Source organism: Diuraphis noxia, unplaced genomic scaffold (assembly GCF_037042655.1).
Source record: "Diuraphis noxia isolate RWA-SAM2 unplaced genomic scaffold, SU_Dnox_SAM2 contig0001, whole genome shotgun sequence".
NCBI lineage: Eukaryota > Metazoa > Arthropoda > Insecta > Hemiptera > Aphididae > Diuraphis > Diuraphis noxia.
In genome coordinates this window covers 100,885,268-100,910,800 of record NW_028301711.1, presented here as the reverse complement: position 1 = coordinate 100,910,800, position 25,533 = coordinate 100,885,268, and the positions used below count along the sequence as shown (strand labels likewise).

Below are 25,533 nucleotides of genomic sequence, written 5' to 3'. Positions count from 1 at the left end.
ACACGTGTGTATCGCGAGTGCGTCTTTATCAAGCTTCCGATAGCATATCCAAACCGTCTTCATTCTTCAGGTGATATGCTTAGTGTTTGACCAAAAACCCCCAATATGTCCACCAGTCCCCCAAAAGGGCACTCTCCTAGGATAAAACCTGCAAAAATAGGTGCAGCAGCTCAAAAACCTCAAAAAATTACAACAACCAAACTTACATACAAGCCTACCAAAAATACCACATCGCCAATTAAACTCGATAAGCATACCTCAAAACCACAATCCAGCCCGGGTACATCATTAGCAAGCGATAACGCGGTCGCTAATCACAGTATCCCCGCCTCCCTATCTACATCGCATAATCACTCTATCGCTAATGAACCCATTAGCACTATCGATAACATCCACACTGTATTCAATTATCCACCGGCCCCAACGTCTTTAAATAATACACACAGCATGAATATACCACAACACAACAAAAGTGATATCACATTTGCAACAATCACTGCAAACAACAAAACACCGTCGAGAGACTAGGCAATAGTCTTCAACTCCATAGACGGCATTCCACAAAAAGAGTATGTTATAGCAGTTGGAAAAATAGTCTCTTCCAAAAATATCTCATTCGTATCTAGAATTTCTAACAACCGGTTCTGCATATTCCTATCTAGCAAACAAATCTTAGAGAACCTATTAGACACACACCCTACCATAACAATTAACAACCAGGATCTACAAATTCGAAGACTCAACAACACAGCCAAAAGGATAATAATATCCAACGTCTGTCCTTCTATCAACAACCAAAGCATCCTTGACCAATTAAAAATGCTTAACATTATTCCTGTCTCTCAAATAAGCCACCTCAAAGCTGGAATTTTCGCAGAAGGATACGATCATATTCTCAGTTTCCGTCGACAAATGTACATAAAATACAACGACATTCCAAAAATACCAAGCTCTATATTAATCAATGCAAACGACTCACAATTTCACATATTTTTCACGGACGATAAAATAACATGCTTCAACTGCAAATCTATGGGACACACCTCCTCGACGTGCAAAAAAGAAATGGTAAACATCATGGAAATATCTACCCCACCTCACCAGACAAATGTAACTGAGATAAATTCTACGTCAGATAACCAAAAAATCGACCTTATCGAAAACTCCCAACCTTCTAACAAGTCCCCAATGCTCATTACCTCAATTTACCACCTCAAATTGTAACGTCACCACAGAATCATTACCTCACAAACGTCAGGCACCTCCAACATAAATCTCCTCAGCCCCCCCCCCAGCCCACTATTCACAACTCCCCAAGAGTCACTGCTCCTAGAGGAAAAAAAAACAACATAAAAAAATCAAAACGACAGAAAAAACCTCAGTTTCTGAAAACACCCTAACCAATCAAGACACACTCTTCTCTCTATCGGATTCATTGCACAAGCCAGAAAATCGTACCCGATCAAATTCGAGCAAACGTTTTTCAGAGGACTTGAACACTCATTTGCTCATTTGGACCCCATCAGCCATATTTTCGAGCAACATAATCAATCGAACTTAAATTTTTCACAATTTAAACACATAATAGAAATTATTGCCACACTTGAACAACCGCTAGACACAATCCAAGAATATGAAGTAGAAGGAGACCACATATTGGAATTACTTGAAGCATCCACGGGAGCTTCAATAGCTGACTCTGAAACTTACTGATTCATAGCTATACATGCACATTACACAATACCCAACACTTGAAAAAATCCATAACAAGACAAACCAACATGACTAAATATCATATTAAAAAAAAAAAAAAAAATGGTTAGTATTATACAGTGGAACCTCAACGGCTTCTTCAAAAAACAAGAAGAGCTGAAACTCATCATACAAAATCAAGTTCCCCAAATTCTATGCCTCCAAGAAACTAATTTCAAAGACAACTGCACCGCCCACCTCAAAAATGATGTAGGATTTAGTAAAAATAGAACCACATCAGATAGAGCCAGCGGAGGAGTCACAAAATTTATAAAATCCAACATACCAAGCAAAGAAATAAAAATAAACAGCAACCTTGAAACAATAGCTATATCCGTCGAACATAACGAAACATTCACAATATGCAACATTTACCTCCCAAACCAAACTGATTTTTCATTAACAAACCTGGAAAATATTATACGACAACTTCCTAAACCCTTTATACTAGTAGGAGACTTCAATTCACACAATATAATTTGGGGCTCATACAGCTCCAACCCAAGGGGAAAATTAATAGAAAAACTTATACAAAATGAAGACCTTGTACTGCTCAATGACACAACTCCAACGCATATAAACCTAGGAAATGGTAACTTTTCTAACATAGATCTATCTCTAAGTACGCCATCTATTGCACAGAGGCTCAAATGGGAGGTACTTTCAGAAATTTCAGCAGTGACCACATTCCAATCAAAATCAAAATATTACCAAGAGAAGTGAAAAATAAATACTCAAACAAACAAAGGTGGAATTTAAAAAACCCAAATTGGAACCCGTATACCGACTAGAAGAAGAAATCCAAAAAATAGTCGAACTTAACATCTTTAATATAGAAGAAACTACCAATACCTTCACAAACCTTATAATCGACAGCGCGAAAAAGGCAATAGGCACAACCTATCAATCAAAAAAACCCAGAGTACCCTGGTGGAACGATAAAATAAAAGAAGCCGTATCCAACAAAAACAAAGCACTAATAAATTTCAAAAAAAAGCAGACCCCCCGAAAATTTCATTGACCTTAAAAGACTCAGAGCCAAAAGCAAGTAGGGGAACCTGGGGAAGAATGGGATACTTAATGCTTAACATCGATTTTCCAGTATTCTACTTAATGTAATGCTCACAATTCTCAATCAATAAATGTTTAACAGTTAAATATCAATTCACTTCAATGATCAAACAAATTACTCAAATATATTTTACTTTATTATTAATATTACAAAAAAAAAATTTTGCCCCATTCTGCCCCTACCTTGGGGTAGAATGGTGTATACATTTTAACATATTATTTTTTTGAACAGAAATACTTATTTTTATTCATTTATTTTTTTTTTGAACAATATTTACATGTATGAGTTGCTTCATCGTCGCTCTCAACTCCTGCACAAGATTTGTGGGACCACTTCATACATTCTAGACAACTAATCCATCCTTCATTGGACTTTGAATATAGTTTTTTACAATACAGACACTTGGCGTCCGGATCATCTTCACTTGAAGTTGAATCTTCTTTCTCTCTTTGAACTTTTCTTTTCTTTTTTAATGCAGGTTTTAATAATTATCTCTTCGTTAACTTGTTTTTCTCTGATTTTCTTTTCTTTTTCTTCTTTATTTATTTTTTTTGCTGTTTCCAAAGATATTTTAAGTCGTTCTTATAAGGCGATTCTGTTAAAATAGCTGTTTTACCTCTCTTTCGTGGATTTCTTTTTTCTACTTGTTTCACTTTAGGAATAGGTAAAATATTTTCAGGCGATTCAATCGGAAATGTACTTTGTTTACTATAAAGCAAAGGTAAACACTGCGGCTCATTCAAAACAACTGTAGCTTGGTCAGTCGTTTCCGAGTTCAAATGTTGATTATTTACGTTTTCATTTACTCCAGCATCTTTTTCAGTTGACGAAGTAGTAGGTACAATGTCAGTTACAATCGATGGCAAAAAATCTTCATCACTAAAAACATTATTGTTTGGAGGCCATATTCCAGTTGCTTCAAAACCTTTAATTGCTGTTTTCATGGTTGCAGCATGTATGAATGCTGCATCAAATAATGATGAAATATTTCCTAAAGTAACTACTTTGCCCGGATTGCAACGAAGCCATTTTCTAACTTCATCTTCATAGTATGTGCTTAATGGTTTCATGAATGATACGTCACATGGTTGTAATCTATGAGAACAATGGGGAGGAAAGCATAATAAAACCACTCCATTTTCTCTAGCTGCATTAATAACGGGAAGATTTTTAGTATGTGAAGAATGACCATCAAAAAGTAATAGAACTGGATCTTCTTTTGTTGCCCTTGAAAATGCAATAAATTTCATAAACCATTTAAAAAAAAGCTCAGAAGTAATCCATCCTGTTTTATGACATTCGACCAACGATTCAGATGGTAGTCCCGTTGAAAAATGTGGTTGATTTCTTCTTCTCGGGAAAATTAACATTGGAGGGACATACGCGCCACTAGCTGAAAAGCATATTACTGCAGTAACCGTTTCTCCACGTTCAGCAGATGTTAAAATGCATACCTGTCGTTTCCCTTTAGTAGCTAATACTTTTGACTGTCCTTTTGGATTTACTGTGATACCAATTTCATCGCAATTGTATATTCTATTCGCATTCAGCTTATATTTATCAATGCAACCAGTTAATAAATTGAAGAACTGAGTATAAGCTACTTTATTAAAACCCATAGCGCGAGCACCAGATGTGGCTTCAGGTTTTCTTAAGCTCAAATCTGGGTGTCTTAATAAAAAACTATTCATCCAATCCTGACCAGCCATTCTATCAGCCTGATTAAAACGGTGAGAGCAACCATTTATTTCGGCAAGCTGGAAAGCCAATTTACGAAAATCTAACATCGTTAAACCAAAAAGTCTTTTTTCCATAGACTTTAAATAATCAACTAATTCTAGTTCCTGCTGTTCATTAAAAACACATTTATATTTTCCGCTAGTTTTATCAATTACAAAATCGGGATTTTCTTTTTTCTTTTTTACATACCGCTCCAATGTTGTCTTTGGAACAGCAAATTGCTGAGCAGCTTTTTTGAAACCCATTTGTTTTTTAAGTACAGCAGAAATCGCTTTATCCATACTTTTGGTTGACCATGTTTACATATCCGTCTTTCGAACGTAATTACGTACCATTTTACTAAATAAAGACAAAAACAAATTATAAATACAGCAAGTATTGCTATAAATAATTTAAAACCGTAAAAAAAAATAATGGGGCGGAATGGGATATTACATATGTATACCTCATTCTGCCCCGTTTCATTGTGCCCCGATATGCTATTTATATCTTTTACTACGATATTTTCCCAAAAATGCGATTATTTTACGTAAACAAGAATAACAATCTAACATTAGTATGTTATGCGGTATGATTATAACAATACTCAGGTTATTGAATAATATTAAATTCCACTTACCTGCAGTTAAAAATCGAAGAGCGTTATAAGCGATCAACATAAAACAATGAATTGTCAATAACTGAAAAAGTATGTTCGTTTTGATTGTGATAACGTTATCTATAATAACATGGAGGTAAAACATTATAATTTCAGCCGGAACGAAGCGATACGAAACGTTACGTATTGAAAATAGCTGATATCCCGTTATGCCCCGCATCCCCATTCTGCCCCGGGTTCCCCTACCTAATAAAAAACAGCAAAAAAGAATCGTGGAACAAGTTCACATCCGCCATCAACGGAAAAACGAACCCAGCAGAAGTATGGAGAAAAATAAAAACATTAAAAGGCCTAATTCGAAACAACGACATATTTATAAAAAACAACCAGAACATCATAACAGATCAAACAATAGTAGCAGATATAATAGGTAACTTCTTTTACAAAAATTTCAGCGACAAAGTATTCGATAAAATATTTATAAATCAAATAAAGATCCCCAACGAGAACACACAAATCAAGTCAACCATCGAACCAAATAACATAGACCAGATAAACCTAAATCTCAAAATCACTATGGATGAGTTAGAACAAAATCTGAGAAAGTGCAATAGTAAAAGTCCGGGCCCCGACACTATCCCCTATAGCTTCTTACAAAACGCAGGTATATCAACAAAACAGCATCTACTCAACATATACAACCACATATGGGAAAAGGGACAGATCCCCATAGGATGGAAAACGGGCAACATAATACCTATCATAAAGCCAGGAAAAGATAAAAACTTACCTGATGGTTACAGACCTATCTCACTCCTTAACACCATGGCCAAAATACTCTAAAAAATAGTAAATATTCGTCTGATTTGGTTCCTGGAAAAAACAAAAACATTTTCTAACCTCCAAAGTGGCTTTCGCAACAACAGATCTACAATCGACAACCTCACCATTATCAAATCAGAAGTGAATAACGCACTCAACTCTAACCAATACCTAGGTCTGATAAGCATAGACATCTCCAAAGCCTACGATTCGGTATGGAGACACAGAGTACTACAAATACTGACAGACAGCAACATGTTCAACTACATCAAAAGCTTCCTCGACTCAAGGCAATTCACTAATGCTCAATCAAAAAATTTCACCCAGCATAATGGAATTCCTCAAGGCTCCTCGTTATCAGTCACCCTCTTTCTAATAGCAATAAATTACATAACTAATACCATAAAATTTCCTGTCAAAGCCAACCTCTTCGCAGACGACTTTAATTTCTGGTGCAAAAGCCCGAACCTCAAGACAGTACAACACTTCTTACAAGACGCAACCAACAATATCACAAAATGGTCAACACTAACCGGCTTCAAAATCTCAATGCATCATATTCACCAACAAGAAAAGTCAAAACCACACCAACATCCAGCTAAATGACAACTTCATCCCGAACAAAAACACAGTTAAAATACTCGGAGTTTACTTCGACAAAAAAATCAACTGGATACAACACCTAAATCACCTCAAAATCTCAATGACCAAAAGCCTTAACATCATGAAAATGATAAGTCACACCACATGGGGAGGCGACGAAGGTACGCTCATGAAAATTCACCGACATCTAATCAGAGAAAAAACGGACTACGCTTCTCCAATCTACCAATCAGCCAAACCTAACCATAAAAAAATAGTAGACACCTCATGCAACACAAGCATAAGACTTGCACTAGGAGCTTTCCGATCAAGCCCTATCGAAAGCATCCGAAACCTGGCTTTTGAACCCCCCCCCCCCCCCCCCCGTGAGTTAAGAAAAATCGAAAGAAGCCTAATGTACGCCGCAAGCATAACCAGAAACCAAGATAACCCAGAAAATTAGCACATAGGTGATCTCGTAGAATGTGCCAAAGAACATGAAATAGATCTCAACTCACTAATCAAAGTCCAGCCATACACTTTCCCCCCATGGAACACCAACTTCGACATCAATCTAGAGTTAACAAAATACAAGAAAGAAACCACCCTACCAATAATGTATAAAAACCAACTATATGAAATACTTCAAAAACATAAAAACGACAATATATTTTACACAGACGCCTCCAAATCAGATGAAGGAGTGGGAATAGCAATCATCAGCGAAAACCTCACTTCCACTTTCAAACTTCCTGAATGTTGTTCCATCTACACAGCGGAAGCCATAGCAATCCTGAAGACAGTGGAACTCATAATTGACCAAGGGAATACCCAAAAAAATAACATAATACTCTCAGATTCTATGAACATACTCCTAAGTCTAAAAAATACAACGAACACAACAGACATAGCAAAATGTATACAACAACAAATAACTCATTCAAAAACCATAGGATCTAACATATCCTTCATCTGGATTCCCGGACATAGTAACATAAAAGGGAATGTAAAAGCAGATAATTACGCCAAGAAAGCGGCAAAATCTTCTGACGCTCAAAAATTAAACATACCAACATACACAGATCTAAAAAACCTAATCAAGAAACGCATTCAATTAAAATGGCAAACGCACTGGTTCAATCAGACTACCAAACTAAGAAGAATAAAAAACTCAATCTTCAATTGGCCTAATTTCCCTCCGAATAGAAGAGACAAGGTAGTTATAAAAAGATTACGCATCGGCCACACCCGTCTAACGCATGGATACCTCATGGACAGAGGAGAAAAACCGCAATGCACTACTTGTGGAACTGAACTCTTGGTTAACCATATAATTACCGAATGCGCAGACGAACATTTTGAAATACCCAACACAATAGATGCAGCCCTCGGACCCGACGCAATCAACACCACACAAATCATCAAATTCCTAATCAAGACAAACTTGTATAATAAAATTTAAATTTAAAAATGTACTATAAACAATATTGTAACTAATGGCCTTCGCCGCCGATGTTAATAAGATCAATTAAAAAAAAAAAAAAAAAAAAAATAGAAAATAATATATAGAATTTTATTCTGTATGACTGTTAATATACTACAGTATATAGCAATAGTCATACACATAAACAGCGATAAAGGATGCAGCTGCTGGTATTAGATTGGAAAGCTATTAAATGCCAATATAAAATTGACATTTGTTAAAAAAAAATTACATTGTAAAGTTCTTCTACGTTTTCAATCATAAAGTATTATGAAGTAGGTACTATATAATAGTAATTAATTATTATAATATAGTATTAATTATTATTATTTAATAAATTTGAAGAATATCAAGAGTATTGTGGTAATTTAGTAGATCCGAGATCGCGCCACGGGGCAGTGAGTTTTTCATATTTCTGATAAAAAACTCTACCGCCGAAATATCAGACCTCGTCGCTTAACCATTCCATCTTAAACCGTGTTCTAAAGCTAGCCTGGTATAGCTTTTTTAGAAGTATATCATGATTAACACTATCAAACGCTTTTTTTATATCAAGAAATATACCTAAAACTTTATTATTGGAATCTAAATTGTCATGTAGGACTTTGTTAACCAGGAATAGAACATAATTAGTTGATCTGCCAGGTAAGAATCCGAACTGATTTTTTGAGAAAAACTAATTTTTATTCAGGAATAGCAGTATCCTACTTTTAATACACTTATCTAATATTTTAGATATAGATAATGATAGTTATACGAGCCGGGTACGAACAATAATAGTCCGCGACGCCCGGTCACCAAAATACTTAGCGCGTTGTACCCACACACCGACCGACCTGTGTAAAGGTGTGTTGTGTGTATGTGTGTTAGCAGTTCGATAGATGTGGAAGGGTTCGCCGAGCAAGACTATCGAACGCCAGTGTGTGGTGGGTGTGTAAGTGTGTTTGTATGAATGTGTGTGTGCAGAAACTTAAACTAAAATAAATGGTAATACGGTAACACAGGTTTAGGTAAATAATTAATTGCTGTATAATACACAAATTAAATAATAGTATAAAAAATGTAATATAATAAATAAATCAAAGCCCTTATGGCTATAACAGTGTACTCGTATAATATATTGTGGCCCTTCTGGCCCAACAGAGTAGACAAATATAATATACCTATAAAACAATTGGTGCAAATTAATCTGCGGTCCTTATGACCAAACAAATATAATACCTAACAAGTTTACAGTAACTATTACAAATATAAAAATAATATGAGGTCCTTATGAGGTCCTTATGACCAAGAATAATATTATAATAATACTATGTGCCCTTCTGGCACATCAAAATAATACAGATATAATTTATATAGCCCTTATGGCCAATAGAATATAAAATAATGAAATTATACAATAATATTATACAGCCCTTGTGGCGAGGCAGTTAAGACAATACGATATACAGGGCGATTCTTTTAAGTGGGTACAATAATTATCTTGACAAGTATTTACTTTTTTCAAAATATTTTTTCACATGATTTCAAGTTGTTAAAAAACCAACGTTTTTTATCCTTATCATTTTTAAAGTTTTGTACTTTTTTGAATGACTACATAGAGTTTTAATTTCATATTCCAAAGCAGAATATTTTTCTAAGTATTTTCTTTCAAACGAAATCTCCAATTACACAAACAAGTTGACTAAGTTCTTCGTGCATGATACGTATCAGGGGTTCTTGGCGTTGAAACATCCCAGTAAATCTTTGAAATATAGATGTAGACCATAATATAAATTCAAGCTCTGCTCTAAAAGTTGTGCAGTTTAAGCAATCAATAATATTTTTATACTTATTAGTTTTTAGGAGACTTTTTTGGTTGTTAGGAACAAAAGTTAAAAAGTATTTTAATAGACCATCCCACTGTTCAATGATACAGGTTATGGAGTCACTTACAGTCAAGGGCGGACTGGCCAGGTGTGCTAGTGTGCCGTAGCACACCAGGCCAGCTCAATATATGGGCCGCCGGGTCGCAGAGGCTCATGAACATCAATTGATAATATTAGTATATTAATAATAAATGCATTTTTAAATTTTAAATACCAAACAGTTTAAGACTACCTACTACTATCGGTTGCCGGCTATTAAAATGATACAGTAATAACTAAGAAGTTAATATTTCGTAGTTGAACCACAGAATAGATTTAATCTATTCTGTGGTCGAACTATGTAGTTTATAATAATATAATGAACATTGTATCCAGGCTCTGATTTACGCATGTGCAGGCGGTGCACTAGCACAGGGCCCCTTCCATTCCATACTTTGCTTCCATAAATAAAAGATATTTTTAAGAAGTAATAACTATTAAAATGTCTATTTTAATTAAATAAATGGATTGAACTTTTTATTGTTTAATATTTACCTATTATTTATTTTATTTTTTTATTTTTGTTAAAAAAGACCCCAAAGTTTATAGTGCACCAACACACCAAATATTCATTTATAAGTAAAATTAAAATTGGTCTACGGATTCAATAAAGTCTGAATCGCCGACATTTCAAACCACTTTATGAGTGCATGTACTTAGTATCACCATGCAAATGCATAAAATTCGTCTCTAGTTATGACTCTAGCCTATAATTAGGTGCTAAACATGGATTTAGAAATTAGTGAAGCTTTCGAATCAAAAAATAATTTCGTAGTGTGCAAACAAGTTATCTTTTTGGTGTTTATGCACAATCCAGTACGGCAGTACCACCTAATATATTTGATAAATAAATACCCGAAAAAGTATGTAGGTATTAAAAATATCTTATTGATAGAGGATGGTATAAACGGGTAGTGCCGGCCCCGACAGTAGAATACTGGGCAGTTCACCTCCTAGTCCGCCCCTGCTAACGCTATGTCCTAATTGAATCCGGGCAATGCGGTGCGTGCGTTGCGTCTATCGCCCGCACCGCAAACCGCTGCGTGTAATTTTTAATGTGGCAAAATTAAATACTACTTTATCGCTACGATAGGCGGGTAAACTTTTATTTCTTTGACAGTTGTAAATATGCCACTAACGAATACACAACGAAAGTTATTACTTTCCGAAAACTTGTGGTTAAAATATATACGTTTAAAAAAACTAAATAAAAGAAATAATGTCAATACTGTTTATAAAGATCGTTTTATTTTTGGTGAATTTTATCATCTTTATCCAAAATTACGTGAAGACGAAACGTTATTTAGATCGTACACTAGAATGATACCACAAACGTTCGACTACATTCTAAATTTAATTGAAATAGAGTGTTCACACAGTACAACTAATTTTAAGAAACCAATTTCAGTGGAGGAAAGATTACTCGTAACATTAAGGTAATTATTTTAATTTTAAATAAGTAGATATAATTGCTTATAATGATTGAATTATTTTTGTACAATTGTTTTAATTTTAAAGTTATATTATAAATAATAGTAATATATTAATACTTAGTCCTTACATTTATTTTATAATTTAAAAATAATTAATATTGTTTGAATTATTTGAATCAGACGTAGACGATGAAGATGGTGGATTTGTATAGTAATTTGTCATATTTTGATCATTAGAAAATTGTTGTGAGGATATTTCTCGTAATAATGTGTCTTGTATTGTACTCCTAAATCTTAATTTTTGCAGTGGATGTAACTGTTTCATGTACGGAATCAATGATTTAAAAAATAATAGATCTTCATCTTCAGGGGCTTGTGGTTCTAATATAGCAGCAACTTTTTTAGCTTCCAACTTTAATAGTTCATTTTCAAATGAAGATTTTGTGTCAATTTTTTGTTTTTTTTTTGTTGGACGATTTGGAGTTAAAGAACTTATATTTTCATCAACGCAAATATTTGAAATATTCTGATCGATTTTTTTTGTTGGACGATTTGGAGTTAAAGAACTTATATTTTCATCAACGCAAATATTTGAAATATTCTGATCGTCTGTATCAAACTCAACCTCATCATTATGAATTAAATCGTCATTTAATTCATCGCTCTCCGAAATATTACCACTTGTAGTTCTAGATTGTACAGAGTCTCTCAAAAAAAGCAATAATTGGAAATATGACCATCTTCCATTATAATGTGCTGCAAACTCCTGACCACTACCAGATGCACCTTTTGGTATTTTTTTTATTTCTTTCAGAAATTGATCTCTCAAATTTCTCCATTTTTTTTTAGCTTCTTCTTCTAAAAATTAAAAAAAAAAAATGTTTACCACTTTTTTTAAAATTTTTTATTATTTTTAGCATAAAATAAATATGTTATCCCGTCATTAGAGCGAAAGAAAAAAAGCCAGCGCCAATGCGTTTATAAATTATTATTGTCCTTACTATTTATCGTATCATAAGACGTAATGTGGCGAATCACATAAATATTACTAATATTACTCGATCTGATGTTAACACTACAGTAATAAAGATAAGTCTAGATAGTAGATAGTAATTCATTGCATTTTATCGCCATGTAGGAAATTACATATTACATATCGGTGTATTTTTGTTCGAGTAGAAACTTACATAACGGGATTACCTGCTATGCTATAATATTTTATACACATTTAAATTTAATATTAAATTTTAATTTTAAGTTTTAACTATCACAGTAGTATATGCGACTGAAAATTATTATAAGTAGTATAAATAGTATTTACTAACTATTGATCTTTTTTATGATCAAACTAAAAATAATAAAATATTAATGGCGTTTTAATTTTTTTCAGGTACTTAGCTACTGGTACTGCTTTTAGACAAATTGCGTTTTCGTTTAGAATTTCCAAGACAACTGTTTCATCAATTGTAATTGAAGTATGTCGAGCTATTTGGAAATGTTCCCAGGAAATACATATGCCTACTCCAAGTATAAATGATTTTGAAAACATCGCTCAAGATTTTTACGACAAATGGAACTTTCCCCATTGTGTTGGGAGCATTGATGGAAAGCACATACGGTTAAAGTGTCCAAAAAATTCTGGAAGCATGTTTTATAATTATAAACAATTTTTTTCCATAGTTTTAATGGCCATAGCTGATGCGAATTATAAGTTTATTATGGTTGACATAGGTGCTTATGGAAAAGACAGTGATGGTGGCGTATTTTCCAATTCTAATGTACATATTCGAATAGACAATAATTCATTAAAGTTACCTAAACCAAGATGTTTACCAAATTCAAATAATGTGGCACCATTTGTTTTCGTAGGAGATGAAGCTTTTCCTCTACGAAGTTATTTAATGCGACCTTATCCACGCAAGCAATTGGACGACGTAAATAAAGAATATTACAATTATAGATTGTCGCGGGCTCGAATGACAATTGAATGTGCCTTCGGTATTGCATCTGCAAAATTTAGGATTTTGCAAAAAAGTATAGAAACCAAAGTGGAAAACGCTGATCATATAGTGAAAGCAATATGCATTTTACATAATATTATAATAGACCGCGAAAAAGATACTGCGAGACAAACAAGTTTGAATGAAGAACAACCGAATACATTACTAATGGTGCGAAGAAATAAAGCCAATAATAGATCATCTCGATTTGCAGAAAATATTAGAAATATATTCACTTCATTTTTTGAAAAAAATAAAATATAAATATTGTCAGCAGGATGTGCTTAGGAAAAATAATTCTAAAAACACAATTTTATTACAGTATATTTCTCTCCATATTTATACTTTACATGCATTATATAGTTATTTTAATGAAATAATTGTTATGACCGTGTTTTATTAAAATATTTTAACTACTTATTATAATTAACTATGATATTTAAAATGACTAAAGTACTAGACAGTACACGCCGTAAATTTATAATAAAACATATTTTTTTACTTACTTGGCATACATAATTCTTTCCCTACAGCTTCCCACTCTCGATCAACTTTGATTCTATCTTTAAATTGCTTATGGAACTTATCCCATAAAATACGCCTTTTTTGAACTTCTGAAATAAGACTCTCCATGACTTGCGATGTGCAGTGTATAACTACAGTGTGCAGAGTACATTCAAATGCAAGTTGGTATATTGTAGATATCTTGCCCGCCGTCACCGCAACAGATAAAATCAAACTTGTTTGATTATCAAATATTGCGTGTGGTGCGGTGCGGGTAGTTTTACCGCACCGCATACTTTTGCGGTCGTATTAGGACATCCGTACTTATCATACCTGGTTTGTTTTTTCTCCGCACCGCACGCAACGCACGCACCGCATTGCCCGGATTCAATTAGGACATAGCGTAAGAGTTAATTACCTAGATGCACAATGTTTCAAAAACTTATGATAAGGTATACTATTTTCTTTTTGTATTTTGGAATAATCTTCATATCGTTTAGGCCATCCGTGAAAAAAACAGTAAACATCAATAACAAAATTTGATACTCTGATTCCTATAATCTCTAATCCTTTTAAAAAAGCGTTATGGACAATGTGAATATTACATGTGCCAATATCTATCAAACCGATACCACGAATACTTTTTACGTTTTTATTAACTAATTTAAAAACCGTTTTACTGACATTTGGGCCATCACTTTCAAGCATTAATAACTTATCAATTTAAAGATTTGCATTGTTTATTGCTTTAATAATATAATCTGTTAAAATCAAACCAGTCGCTGAACCAATAAAAAAAGTTTCAAGGTGACGAACAACCACTCCTTTTGTATCAACACACCAATACCTTATTGCACACTGTAACTCTTTTACGCCTTCAGAATTAGTGGTCTCATCATAAATAATTGTGTAGTAACAAGCTTGACATTCATCCAATAACATTTTTCTAAAATAGGGACCTAGACAATCTGTGATTAAATATGATAACTTGGTACGGCTTAATGAAAAGTTAGTATCAACAAATGTCCCAGGAAACATTGCTTTGAAAATCTCTGCCAAACCATCACAAGATGTCGTTGACATATTATTGACCACACTATTCATTGTCCATAATATTTCAGCTCTTGTGGCCATATCCTTTGATGTATAGCTAGTTGAAATTGCTAATGTTTGAACTCCTTTCTGTGCTAGTGCATTATTTTCTGGAAGCACGTTAGGAGGAACAGAACATAAATGCAACTGTTGTTCACCAAGCATCACTTTGACATTTTGTACATGTTTAATCGAGTTTGAATGTTGGAATAAGGCTTGAAATCCTTTTAATTCACAGCTTATTATATTAGCACAAGCAATGCAAAACACTTGGGTTATAGAATACTTATGCTCCCACGTTAAAATCGTATTATTACACGAGTCCTTTTTTAAGATCCACATAGCTTGCACAGTACATTTACCCATGGTTGAATAAAAACGATTTAATATTTTGATACACCAACACCAGTAACAAATAACAACAACATTTAATTATACTTAACAAATTGAAATAAAACATTTTAACAATTTAAAAACTTAAAACATTAATAACAAATTAAAAACTATAAACATTTAAATAAATGATTGAAGATTAGTGATTACAACATACTATAATGCCATAACATTAAAAAAAAACATCATTAAATTAACAGAATTTTAAAAATTACATGATTAAAAGTACTTTTGGTTTCTTTCATGAAACATTATAATAAATGGCTATAAGTGAGAAAAGTGAGAATAGTGACAGTTTTAGAAATATAGTGACAAAAAGTAACCGAACCCAAAAAAGTAACAGAGTTGCAGCCCTGTTATCTAGATAAATTGCCTTATCTTTTATCTTAATCTTTTTATTTTACTGAAATATTATCTTTATCTAGATGAAATCAAAGTCAATTATGTTTATCTTTATCTAGATAAATATTTAATTATCTTTGCTCAACACTGACTGTGTTACTGAAAATCATGATAAATAATATTTGTTGTGCTGACAATAATCAATTGGTTTGAACGTCATGCAGGTACTAATTTGATTCATATAAATTTATGTCTTTTCAATAACTATTAATCTGATTGCATCGATTTGACATGGTCGCAGTTAATTTGTAACTGTTCAAACGCAGATAACGGTTTAAAATAAAACATAATTAAAAAATCAACGAAAAGTTTTAGAAACACATGTCTAAAAAATGTATTATTTAAAAATGTAACGCAACCTACAATTTGTGAAATTATGCACTATAGTGGCTTCATCCATATTAGAAACCCCCTTTATAGTGTCAGTAGTTGAATTGGAAATATAATAATGGTGGACTCTAAATGAAGTTGAACAATTAAGCAAATTAATTTAATGGTAGATAACCCTATTCCTTGATGAATATAATAAAGGGGTTCGCTATAAGTCGAAGAAAAATGAAGAGTAGCTCAGTTCCCTTGCGTCCTCTCCCAATTCAACCACTGTATAGTGTATACCTATATACTATATATATATAAATATATATATATATATATATATATATATACCGGGTGATTCTTTTATCATTGAACACTCATTATTTCAAAAAGTATCAATGTTTTTGAAAATATTTTTTTACAGTTTCATGTTGTTAAAAAAACAACATTTTTATTAAAAAATTATGTTTTTTAATATTTTTTATCCTTATAATTTTTTAAGTTTTTTTACTTTTTTGAATGACAACATGGAGTTTTAATATCATATTCCAAAGCAGAATATTTTTCTAATTATTTTGATACGTAAAAATCGAATTTTGGACGAGTAGTTTATGAGTTATAAGTATTTAAAGTTTAGACAAGCGGAGTAGTGGACAAACATTTTGCGGGGTAACCCCGTACCATTCCACTCCGCCAATCTAAACTTTAAATACTTATAACTCATAAACTACTCGTCCAAAATTCGATTTTTACGTATCAAAATAATTAGAAAAATATTCTGCTTTGGAATATGATATTAAAACTCTATGTTGTCATTCAAAAAAGTAAAAAACTTAAAAAATGATAAGGATAAAAAATATTTAAAAATATAATTTTTTAATAAAAACGTTGGTTTTTTAACAACTTGAAACTATGTAAAAAAATATTTTGAAAAAAGTAAATACTTTTTTAAATAATGAGTGTTCAATGATAAAAGAATCACCCTGTATATATATATATATCCCAACAAAAACACTTCGTCGAACTCCGTGTAAAAAATTGCTAAGTAAAAAAAATTATATAGTCATTTATAAGACTTCAGCATTATAAAGATGTGATATGAATAAATGCTAAGTAAATTAAATTTTAAATTAATTGATTCTATCTCAATCATTTATTTACTTTGCTAGAATTTATTTTCTTTATAAATTAATAATTAAGACTTTTTTATAAAACAAATTTAGTAACATTTGTCATTGAAATTTGTTAAATAGTCCAATTATGAACAGACATGTTTATTTGTCGAAATAAATCAATTCTAGCAAAGTAAATAAATGATTGAGATAGAATCAATTAATTTAAAATTTAATTTACTTATCATTTATTCATAATATCACATATTTATAATGCTGAAGTCTTATAGATGACTATATAGTTTTTTTTACTTACTCGTTTTTTACACGGAGTTCGACGAAGTGTTTTTGTTGGGATATCAGTAGTTTTTTATAACATATTTTTATGTACTGGCATGTAATATGTAATTTTTTACGTTTTTATTAATTTATTTTATTATTACGTATGTTTATTTAATATACTCTATTTTTTTTAAAATCATATTCTATTTTTTTTCCATAGTATTACATAGTATTTGTCGTTTTTTTTTCTAAATAATTTCTCCTTTTTCGTAATTTCTGTTTATATGTTTTAGAAACCATTTTAGAAATAAAGAATCACAAATTATAATATAAATAAATAATATAGTAGTATAGTACGGCCTACTACAACTACAACAAACGAAACAACAAATAAAACGTGGTTTTTCTACCGGCGCGGCGGCGAATAAACACTTCTACACCGAACGTCACCAGAAACATGAATGTCGTTAACAATTAACAGAAATAACGAATACGATAAGCGAAGACGCGGGCAACGGCGGGAACCGCAAGTCGCAACCGCTGCCCAGTGTACGACCGCGACGAAAACGTATACGGAATAGAGAGGGTAATACGGTCACGTGCGCTGTTGCGTGAAACGTAATAACTAAAAACGGTCGAGCACAATATCTTTTTGCTAAATAATATATTCGTTATTATTCAACCAATTTTTTCGAAAATGACCAAGGTATAATCTACAAATCATGCCCGATCTATTGATACCACAAACAGACCAATCCGTTCGTTCATTAGGTCTGTAGCCCTGGCTAAAGAAAACGGGCAAATTTACACACATTCAATGGGCAAACTCTGGCTCGTGTAATATACTACGGTAGCGACCGCTTCGCTTTATTTTTACTTAGCTTCGCGCCACTACCGTCGCGCTGGATATACAGGGTGATTGATTTATCAAACACTAATTTTTTCAAAAATTATTGACTTTTTTCAAATTTTTTTTTTTTTCAAGATTGTAGATTATTTACACTTTTCTTGAATTGTTTATTTTTGATGTGAAACATCTATAGCCGCACGTAAAACAAGTTTCTGGCGTGGCGACGCATGCCGTGGCGACGCGTCGCCACGCTATATGATGGTGTATATACAGTCTATAATATGCAGTAGTGTGTACTGTGTGGCGACGCGTCGCCATGCGCAACCGACTGCGATTCTCTTCCCACTCGATCCCGTGTTAAGCCATCTCTCTCGCCACACAGCTCGGATACTTATAGTGTATACTCCATAGTGTTGTTTACTACGGTACACATAACCTGTCTTTTACTTGAAAACAAATTATTTTACCAATATTACCAATAATAAAATATATCTGACAGTGATAATTTAGAGAGTGACAGTGATCAGCCTCTTGCAAAGAAAGCAAAATCAAACTATGACACACTATCAAGTCATCAGTAAGTTAATTATATTTCTATTATAATTAAAGTGTGCATTTATCTCAGATAAATGCAGGGGCGTAGCGTGCATGTAAGCACTGTAAGCACTGCTTACACTTGAAAAAAAGGAAAAATAAAAATTAATATTAATATTATTATAATAACAAATTTCATTTCAAATTAAATCATTGACTACTTTTTTTACACGAGAGATTATTTCCGTACAGTCACAGAGGTTCAATAATTTTTAAAACCAATAAAGATAAACTACCATTGATTTTAGCTGGAGATTTCAATGTAAATTTTGCAAAAGATGAATCAACGCCATTAACTACGTTCCTTCAAGAAGAATTTCAATTGCAAACTAACAATAATCCAAGAGACCCTACTACCAGATACGGAACAACAATAGATGCTGTATTTATGAGATATCTTGACAATGTGATGTCCAATACTTTTGTGACATACTTCAGTTACCATCGACCAATTGTCACAGTAATACCGTCGTCAGAGGCAACATCGAATGTAAATATTACTGAAGTCACTGATTGAACAAATGAAGTTGTATATGTTGTTTTTATATTTAATGAAAATAAATGTTTATTAAATAAACAGTCATTATTTTCTGGAAAAAATCGTAATATTTTATTTTATCATTATTCCATATTTAGTTTATATCGAAATCTGTTCTTTTCAATCATATTACTTTTACAAAATAATGTCGATGTTTCACATCTGCCAGGCGTCCCGTGACGGCTCACATTTTTTTAATATTTTTCACCCTTATATTTTACCACTATCAACTTTTGATTTTCAAATGGTAACCTATACTTAAAATTTCATAAATTAATAAAGCTATTTTTTTTATTAATTATTACGTTAAATTTTCGAATTTAGCGCTAGTAGTTTATTTAAAGTTTAGATTGGCAGAGTGGAGTGGCATGGGGTTACCCCACAAAATGTTTGTCCACTACTCCGCTTGTCTAAATTTTAAATACTTATAACTCATAAACTACTCGTCCTAAATTCGATTTTTATGTATCAAAATTTTTAGAAAAATATTCTGCTTTGGAATATGAAATTAAAAAACTATGTTGCCATTCAAAAAAGTAAAAAACTTAAAAAGTGATAAGGATTAAAAATATAATTTTTTAATAAAAGCGTTGGTTTTTAACAACTTGAAACTATGTAAAAAAATATTTTGAAAAAAGTCAATACTTTTTTAAATAATAAGTGTTGTTTGATAACAAACAGAATCACCCTGTATAATATATGTATTACTAATTACTTGTTTTATTTACTAGCTGATAAATAAATCATTTTCAATTAGAATATAATACGATTAATACTATTTACTTACAGACATAATGACGATAAGACATGTAGGAATATAAGTGTGAAATAGATAGTATCCAAGTCTTCGTTTAAGAACAAAAATAACTTCAAGACATGTAAAATTTCCTAAAAAATGAGATGCGTCAATTAACGAAATATTTTAGTTAAAACATTAAACAATAAAATATATTAATATTTAATTGGTTAGCCAAATATAGTAGGAACTTACTTCTATATAGGTACACCTACCACTCATAGTAAACAATAAATTCTAATTGTGGTTATGATATTTATATACCAAAAGTCAATTAACAAAACTATTATTAAATCACCAACCTAGGCAAGTACCTAGGTACTTAAAAATGATCTTTTTTTTTGTTAAAAACAAACTAGTCGTATGTGTTAGCAATTTTTTTTAAAATACTTGGTGAAATTCATGTTATAGTATTTGTGTTGATATTCAATATATATATATATATGTTATATATGTTACACGCAATGTGAAATACTCGGCAATGAGTACATTGACCGGTCAATATGAACTACGATATTTTTTTTTACCAACAAATATTATTTTTATTATAAATTATAATTTTATTATTACCCATTAATAATAGTTAACAGTGTATAAAAATATAGTATTAATATTAATTTTATTAAATCTTATCATATAATGAACATTTAAGACAATTATAATAATAATAATATTTATTAAATAATTTAAGTAATTTATAATAAATGAAATTTTACTCTAAAGTACGAGATGTTGAAAGCACGTAATATAGTTTTTGTTCCCCATCGTATCTACTGCCTATTTAAGAATCATATTTCTCATATAGATATGGCGAAATCGGAATGATAATATTAATAGCTGTCTTGACAAAATCAGTCAACGAATAATTATTATACATTATGAACAATAATTAATATTTTCGACTAACCAGTCAAGTTTTTGAATTGTACGACACTATACGTCTAACCTACCTAACCTCTGTACGAATCTAAAGCAAAAATATAACTAGGGAAACAACAACGTCATATATAAATTTTTGATAGATACGAGTATGTGAGAGAAAAGGAAATAAAGCGAAAAAGGATTAGTGGTTAAAATAATTATTTCTTAGGAAATTAATTTGAGGCATCAAATAGATATTATTGATATGCAAGCTAAACTAGACGGAGATTATAAATTTATATGTGTTTACCAAGATCATTAGACAAAATTTGTTATAAGTACTTGGGCCTCTAAGACATCCAATTTCATTATTTAAAATTTTGATAGGCACATAGAAATATTTTTTAACAAAATAATATATGAGTAGGTAATAAGTATATTATATACCTGCTATTAACGTTATATAGGTATTTGTTGTTTTACTATGATATGAGCTTTAAATATTTATTAAATAATAAACCCGTGTAGTCTAAGCCAGCGTTTCCCAACCTTTTTGTAATGGCGACCCATAAATTTAATGTTTATTGTACACGACCCCCCGCTAAAAAAAAAAAAGTATGCCGTAAATAAATAAGATTTTTGTTATAATCCATTTTATCATTGAGTTTTTTATAAAATACAATACGAATATAATATGCTGAATAATAATAACTTAATAATTATATAAAATAAATTCTAAAAAAATACAAAAAATTTGTATAATAGAAAATTGCTGAATTTAGTGTGAATTTTGATTCTGGATGCTGTTGCATAAAATTTCTCACTGGGGTACAATTTCAGATAAACAGATGCGCATGTCATGTGTGACATCTAATCTGTTTCTTTGTTTTTTTTTAATAGTGGCCATGGTAGAAAATACTTTTTTCGCCCAAACATGTGGTAGAAAAAAGTAATAGTTTTTTTATTGCATTAATTGAAAGTTCTGGGTATTCATTATATATACTACACACCAAAAATCTACAAGAGTTTCATTTTTAAATGTATTTTCATAAGTTGTATCACAAAAAAAATCGATAATCTGAGTTTCAAGAAGCGTATTGAAGTTCAACTCTTCAATAGAAACAGTAGAATGATTTTATAACTGTAATCGTAACCGCGAGTCGCGACCCATTAAAAAAATTTCACCCATGGTTAAGGAAACGCTGGTTTAGCAGTATACAATATATATATATATATGCGTAAGCTAATTATATCGTAGCCCATTTGTGAACTACTCATTATTTTTCCTAACTCCTTGCTATTTTTAGGCTTATTGCGTGCAGACTAACATCAGTAAGGCATTTTAAGCACTGCAATTATTATATAGTTATAACTAATAACAATTTTACTTACTTTATTTGAAGAATAATTTATTACTTGCACGAAAAAAGAGCAATAGAATTATTATAGCACATTTATTAAAATATAACTATTTTTATTTGAGGAAGTTTATAACAAATAAGCTGAATAGTGAAGTTTAGATAATTTTAAATTTGGTAAATACCTGTGAATCTATACCGAACCTAAACATTAACTATTTAGTAATCTGACCTCTCATTTTATAATGGTTTGGATTTGGTTTCATATTAAATATAATACTATATAAAAGGTATCATAATTATTCAGTTTATTTGTTACTTCGCCAAATAAATATAATAATTATGCGTTAACAAAAAATAACAATTCTATTGGTCTTTTTTTGAACAAGTAATAACTGTTAAAATAAATTAAGTGAAATGGTTATTACTATGGTATAATAATAGTAGTTCTTAAAAAAAGTAATTGCTGTAAATCTATATGCAATGCGCCTAAAAGACAACAGGCCATTTGGAAAAATTGAAAGTAGTTCGTGAACGGGACGTCCCATTGCAAAGAGCCTATTATTTTCGCAAAAAACCTAATTTTCCATATAGCCTATGACATATACATATATATATTGTATAATGCTTAGACTACACTGATTTATTATTGAAAAATTGTTTAAAGCTCGTATCATTATAAAACAAAACATATAATAAGTTAATAATAGATAATATACCTAATCATAAATTATTTTGTAAAAAATTATTTCTATGTGCCTATCAAAATTTTAAATAATGAAATTGAAGGTATCAGACTTTTCTATGCCATGGCTACTCAAAAATACATACATTAATACCATTAATAGCTAATAATTACCCTACCTAGGTAGGGAAGGCTATTAATGGTATAGGTCCGTTACATTAGCACCATCATATTCAAAAATCCAAAAAAAATGTATACCAATGATTGTTATTTCATTTGTACACGTTTGTAATCCTAATATAAACTTTTATACAACTCTCTAAGCCCGGCAAAAATAAACTAAATTTATATACGTGTGGTGACCATAAAATGTTTGTATTTGGTGAAAAATATCTTAGAGTAGCAAGTCAAACATCTCAAATCTCCCAAAATGTGTATGGCACTGACAGTGATACCTAATCTAAATAATATTTATATTAAATTTATGAAAATTAACGATAATTAAGGGCAAATGAAAATGTATACCAGTGGAATAAACCTGAGTGCAATCAGCGGTTTGATTCTTGACTAATTGTAACTGAGGAAGTTCAATGTTTTCATCAACAACTAACGGTACATTTGGATCCCATTGGAATATCATGTCATCAGTGGTATGAGACACTGAAATAAATCAGATAATTCAAATTTATCATGGTTTTGTCATTTAACGATTTTCTTTAACTTACAGCTTTCCATTTGAAGTTTGCATTCTTGTGTATCATGTGGATATATCATGAAGTTCATTGCACACGATAATGTTAACGTTAATCTAAAAACAAAGTATCTCTTCGATGAATATTGAATTGGCTGAATAATAAGAATAATTATTTATGATCATAAACTCATACTTGACCATGTAGAGAATAGTTTTATCTTTATAAAGCCACATGTAATGATTTGGAATTGTCATCGTTTGAAATGTAACAGCTTTGGCATTTTTAAAAAACGAATCCGGTCTCCAAATGTTTTTTAACCAATCAACTTCTAATAATCTGAAAACGAGGTTTTACAAACATAATATATTACATTTATTGTAAACAATTATTTAGTATTTACTGTACAATTTACTATTTAGTGCTATATTTTATATAGTAATTAAACTTTTATAACATCAAGTACCAACCTTTTACAACTACAATATTACAATAATATTGACCCAGATTAAAAACTTTTGATTGACTCAAAATAATACAAAGAAATGCATAATACATTTTTATAAACACTAACCTATATTCGGAAGTCATATTTTCCGGTAAGCGAAGCCTATGATCCTTCCATGTTTGAGCAAAAAAAATATCAGCAGCATAAGTCTTGAAAAAGAAATCAAAACATTGAAATATAAAATAGATTTTAATTTAAATACAATTTGAGTTACCATTGCATTTTCATCGATTGAATCTAAGCCCATCACCGTAACATGAAAATGAACTTTTGTTGCCGTTCCATCTATTTTGGGTGGTCTCATTTTATCATATTGCTTTGCATCCTCTGGTAAAATATCTCTGAATTCTAAGCATTTTGAATACCTAAATTGAAAGTTATTAAAAGAAAACTACAAATTAATTGAATAATTCAAAATTTAGAATTTAGCTGATGTTTAAGTATAAACGCTCAACAGATAACATTTCTTAATAGATTAGATAAAAATTTAGGAATAGGTAGTTAAAATATAGATTAGCATTAGCAAAAATAAAAAAAAATAATAGTTAAAGTATGTTCGGTATTAAGTTTTGAGATTAAAATGTTACTGTACAACTTTTTTTCTTGGATAAATATGGATTGTACTTTTATTTTGAAAATCTGAGCGCCCTACAATTTTATTATAAAACAATAATATACAATTATTTGTGTTATAACTTACTTAATAACATAAAGGTAAATTATAAACTTAGTTATGATAGCACTGGATATTTGATTTGTATTCCAATTCTTCATAACTAAATTGTAAACCTAGAAAATGAAAATATATATATAGTCATATTTTAATTGATTGTTATTATTTCATATAATACAATTTTAGGTTCTAAGCGGAGTGATGAATGTATTGATTTTACAATGTTGTGTTTGTGTGTTTTTTTTTGTCTGTGTACACTATAAATTGTCGAAATAATGCTTCTATTTTCAACTTCAGTAGCTTTTCCGGAAAGTTAATTTAGTTGGTGCACTGGGGAGGTAAAACTTCCCAATAGTTTTCAAAAGTATCGGAATAAACTAACAAACAAATTAAGGAAAAACGGGAATTTTTACGTAAAATCAATTTTTGAGAAAATCGATTTTAGATGTTGGTGTAACTCTAAAACAAATTACCGTAGACACATGAAAT

The 25,533-nt window shown here is 31.1% G+C and overlaps 1 protein-coding gene and 1 long non-coding RNA gene across 2 annotated transcripts in view; one reads left to right on the top strand and one right to left on the bottom strand.

Moving 5' to 3' along the window:
* ort (glycine receptor ora transientless) overlaps window positions 1–25,533 on the bottom strand; it is a 110,424-nt gene that overhangs the window by 59,617 nt on the left and 25,274 nt on the right. The window contains exons 3-9 of the mRNA XM_015512367.2: window positions 25,072–25,160; window positions 24,586–24,736; window positions 24,438–24,520; window positions 24,059–24,202; window positions 23,897–23,979; window positions 23,697–23,831; window positions 20,259–20,359 (exon numbers count right to left, since the gene is read on the bottom strand). Coding sequence (XP_015367853.1) covers window positions 20,259–20,359; window positions 23,697–23,831; window positions 23,897–23,979; window positions 24,059–24,202; window positions 24,438–24,520; window positions 24,586–24,736; window positions 25,072–25,145 — 771 coding nt within the window. The 5' untranslated portion in view covers window positions 25,146–25,160. The remainder of the gene's footprint in view (window positions 1–20,258; window positions 20,360–23,696; window positions 23,832–23,896; window positions 23,980–24,058; window positions 24,203–24,437; window positions 24,521–24,585; window positions 24,737–25,071; window positions 25,161–25,533) is intronic.
* LOC149062833 (uncharacterized) lies at window positions 18,646–19,533 on the top strand. Its single transcript, XR_016189646.1, has 2 exons — window positions 18,646–18,916; window positions 19,182–19,533. It is a non-coding gene; the product is annotated as an uncharacterized LOC149062833 (long non-coding RNA).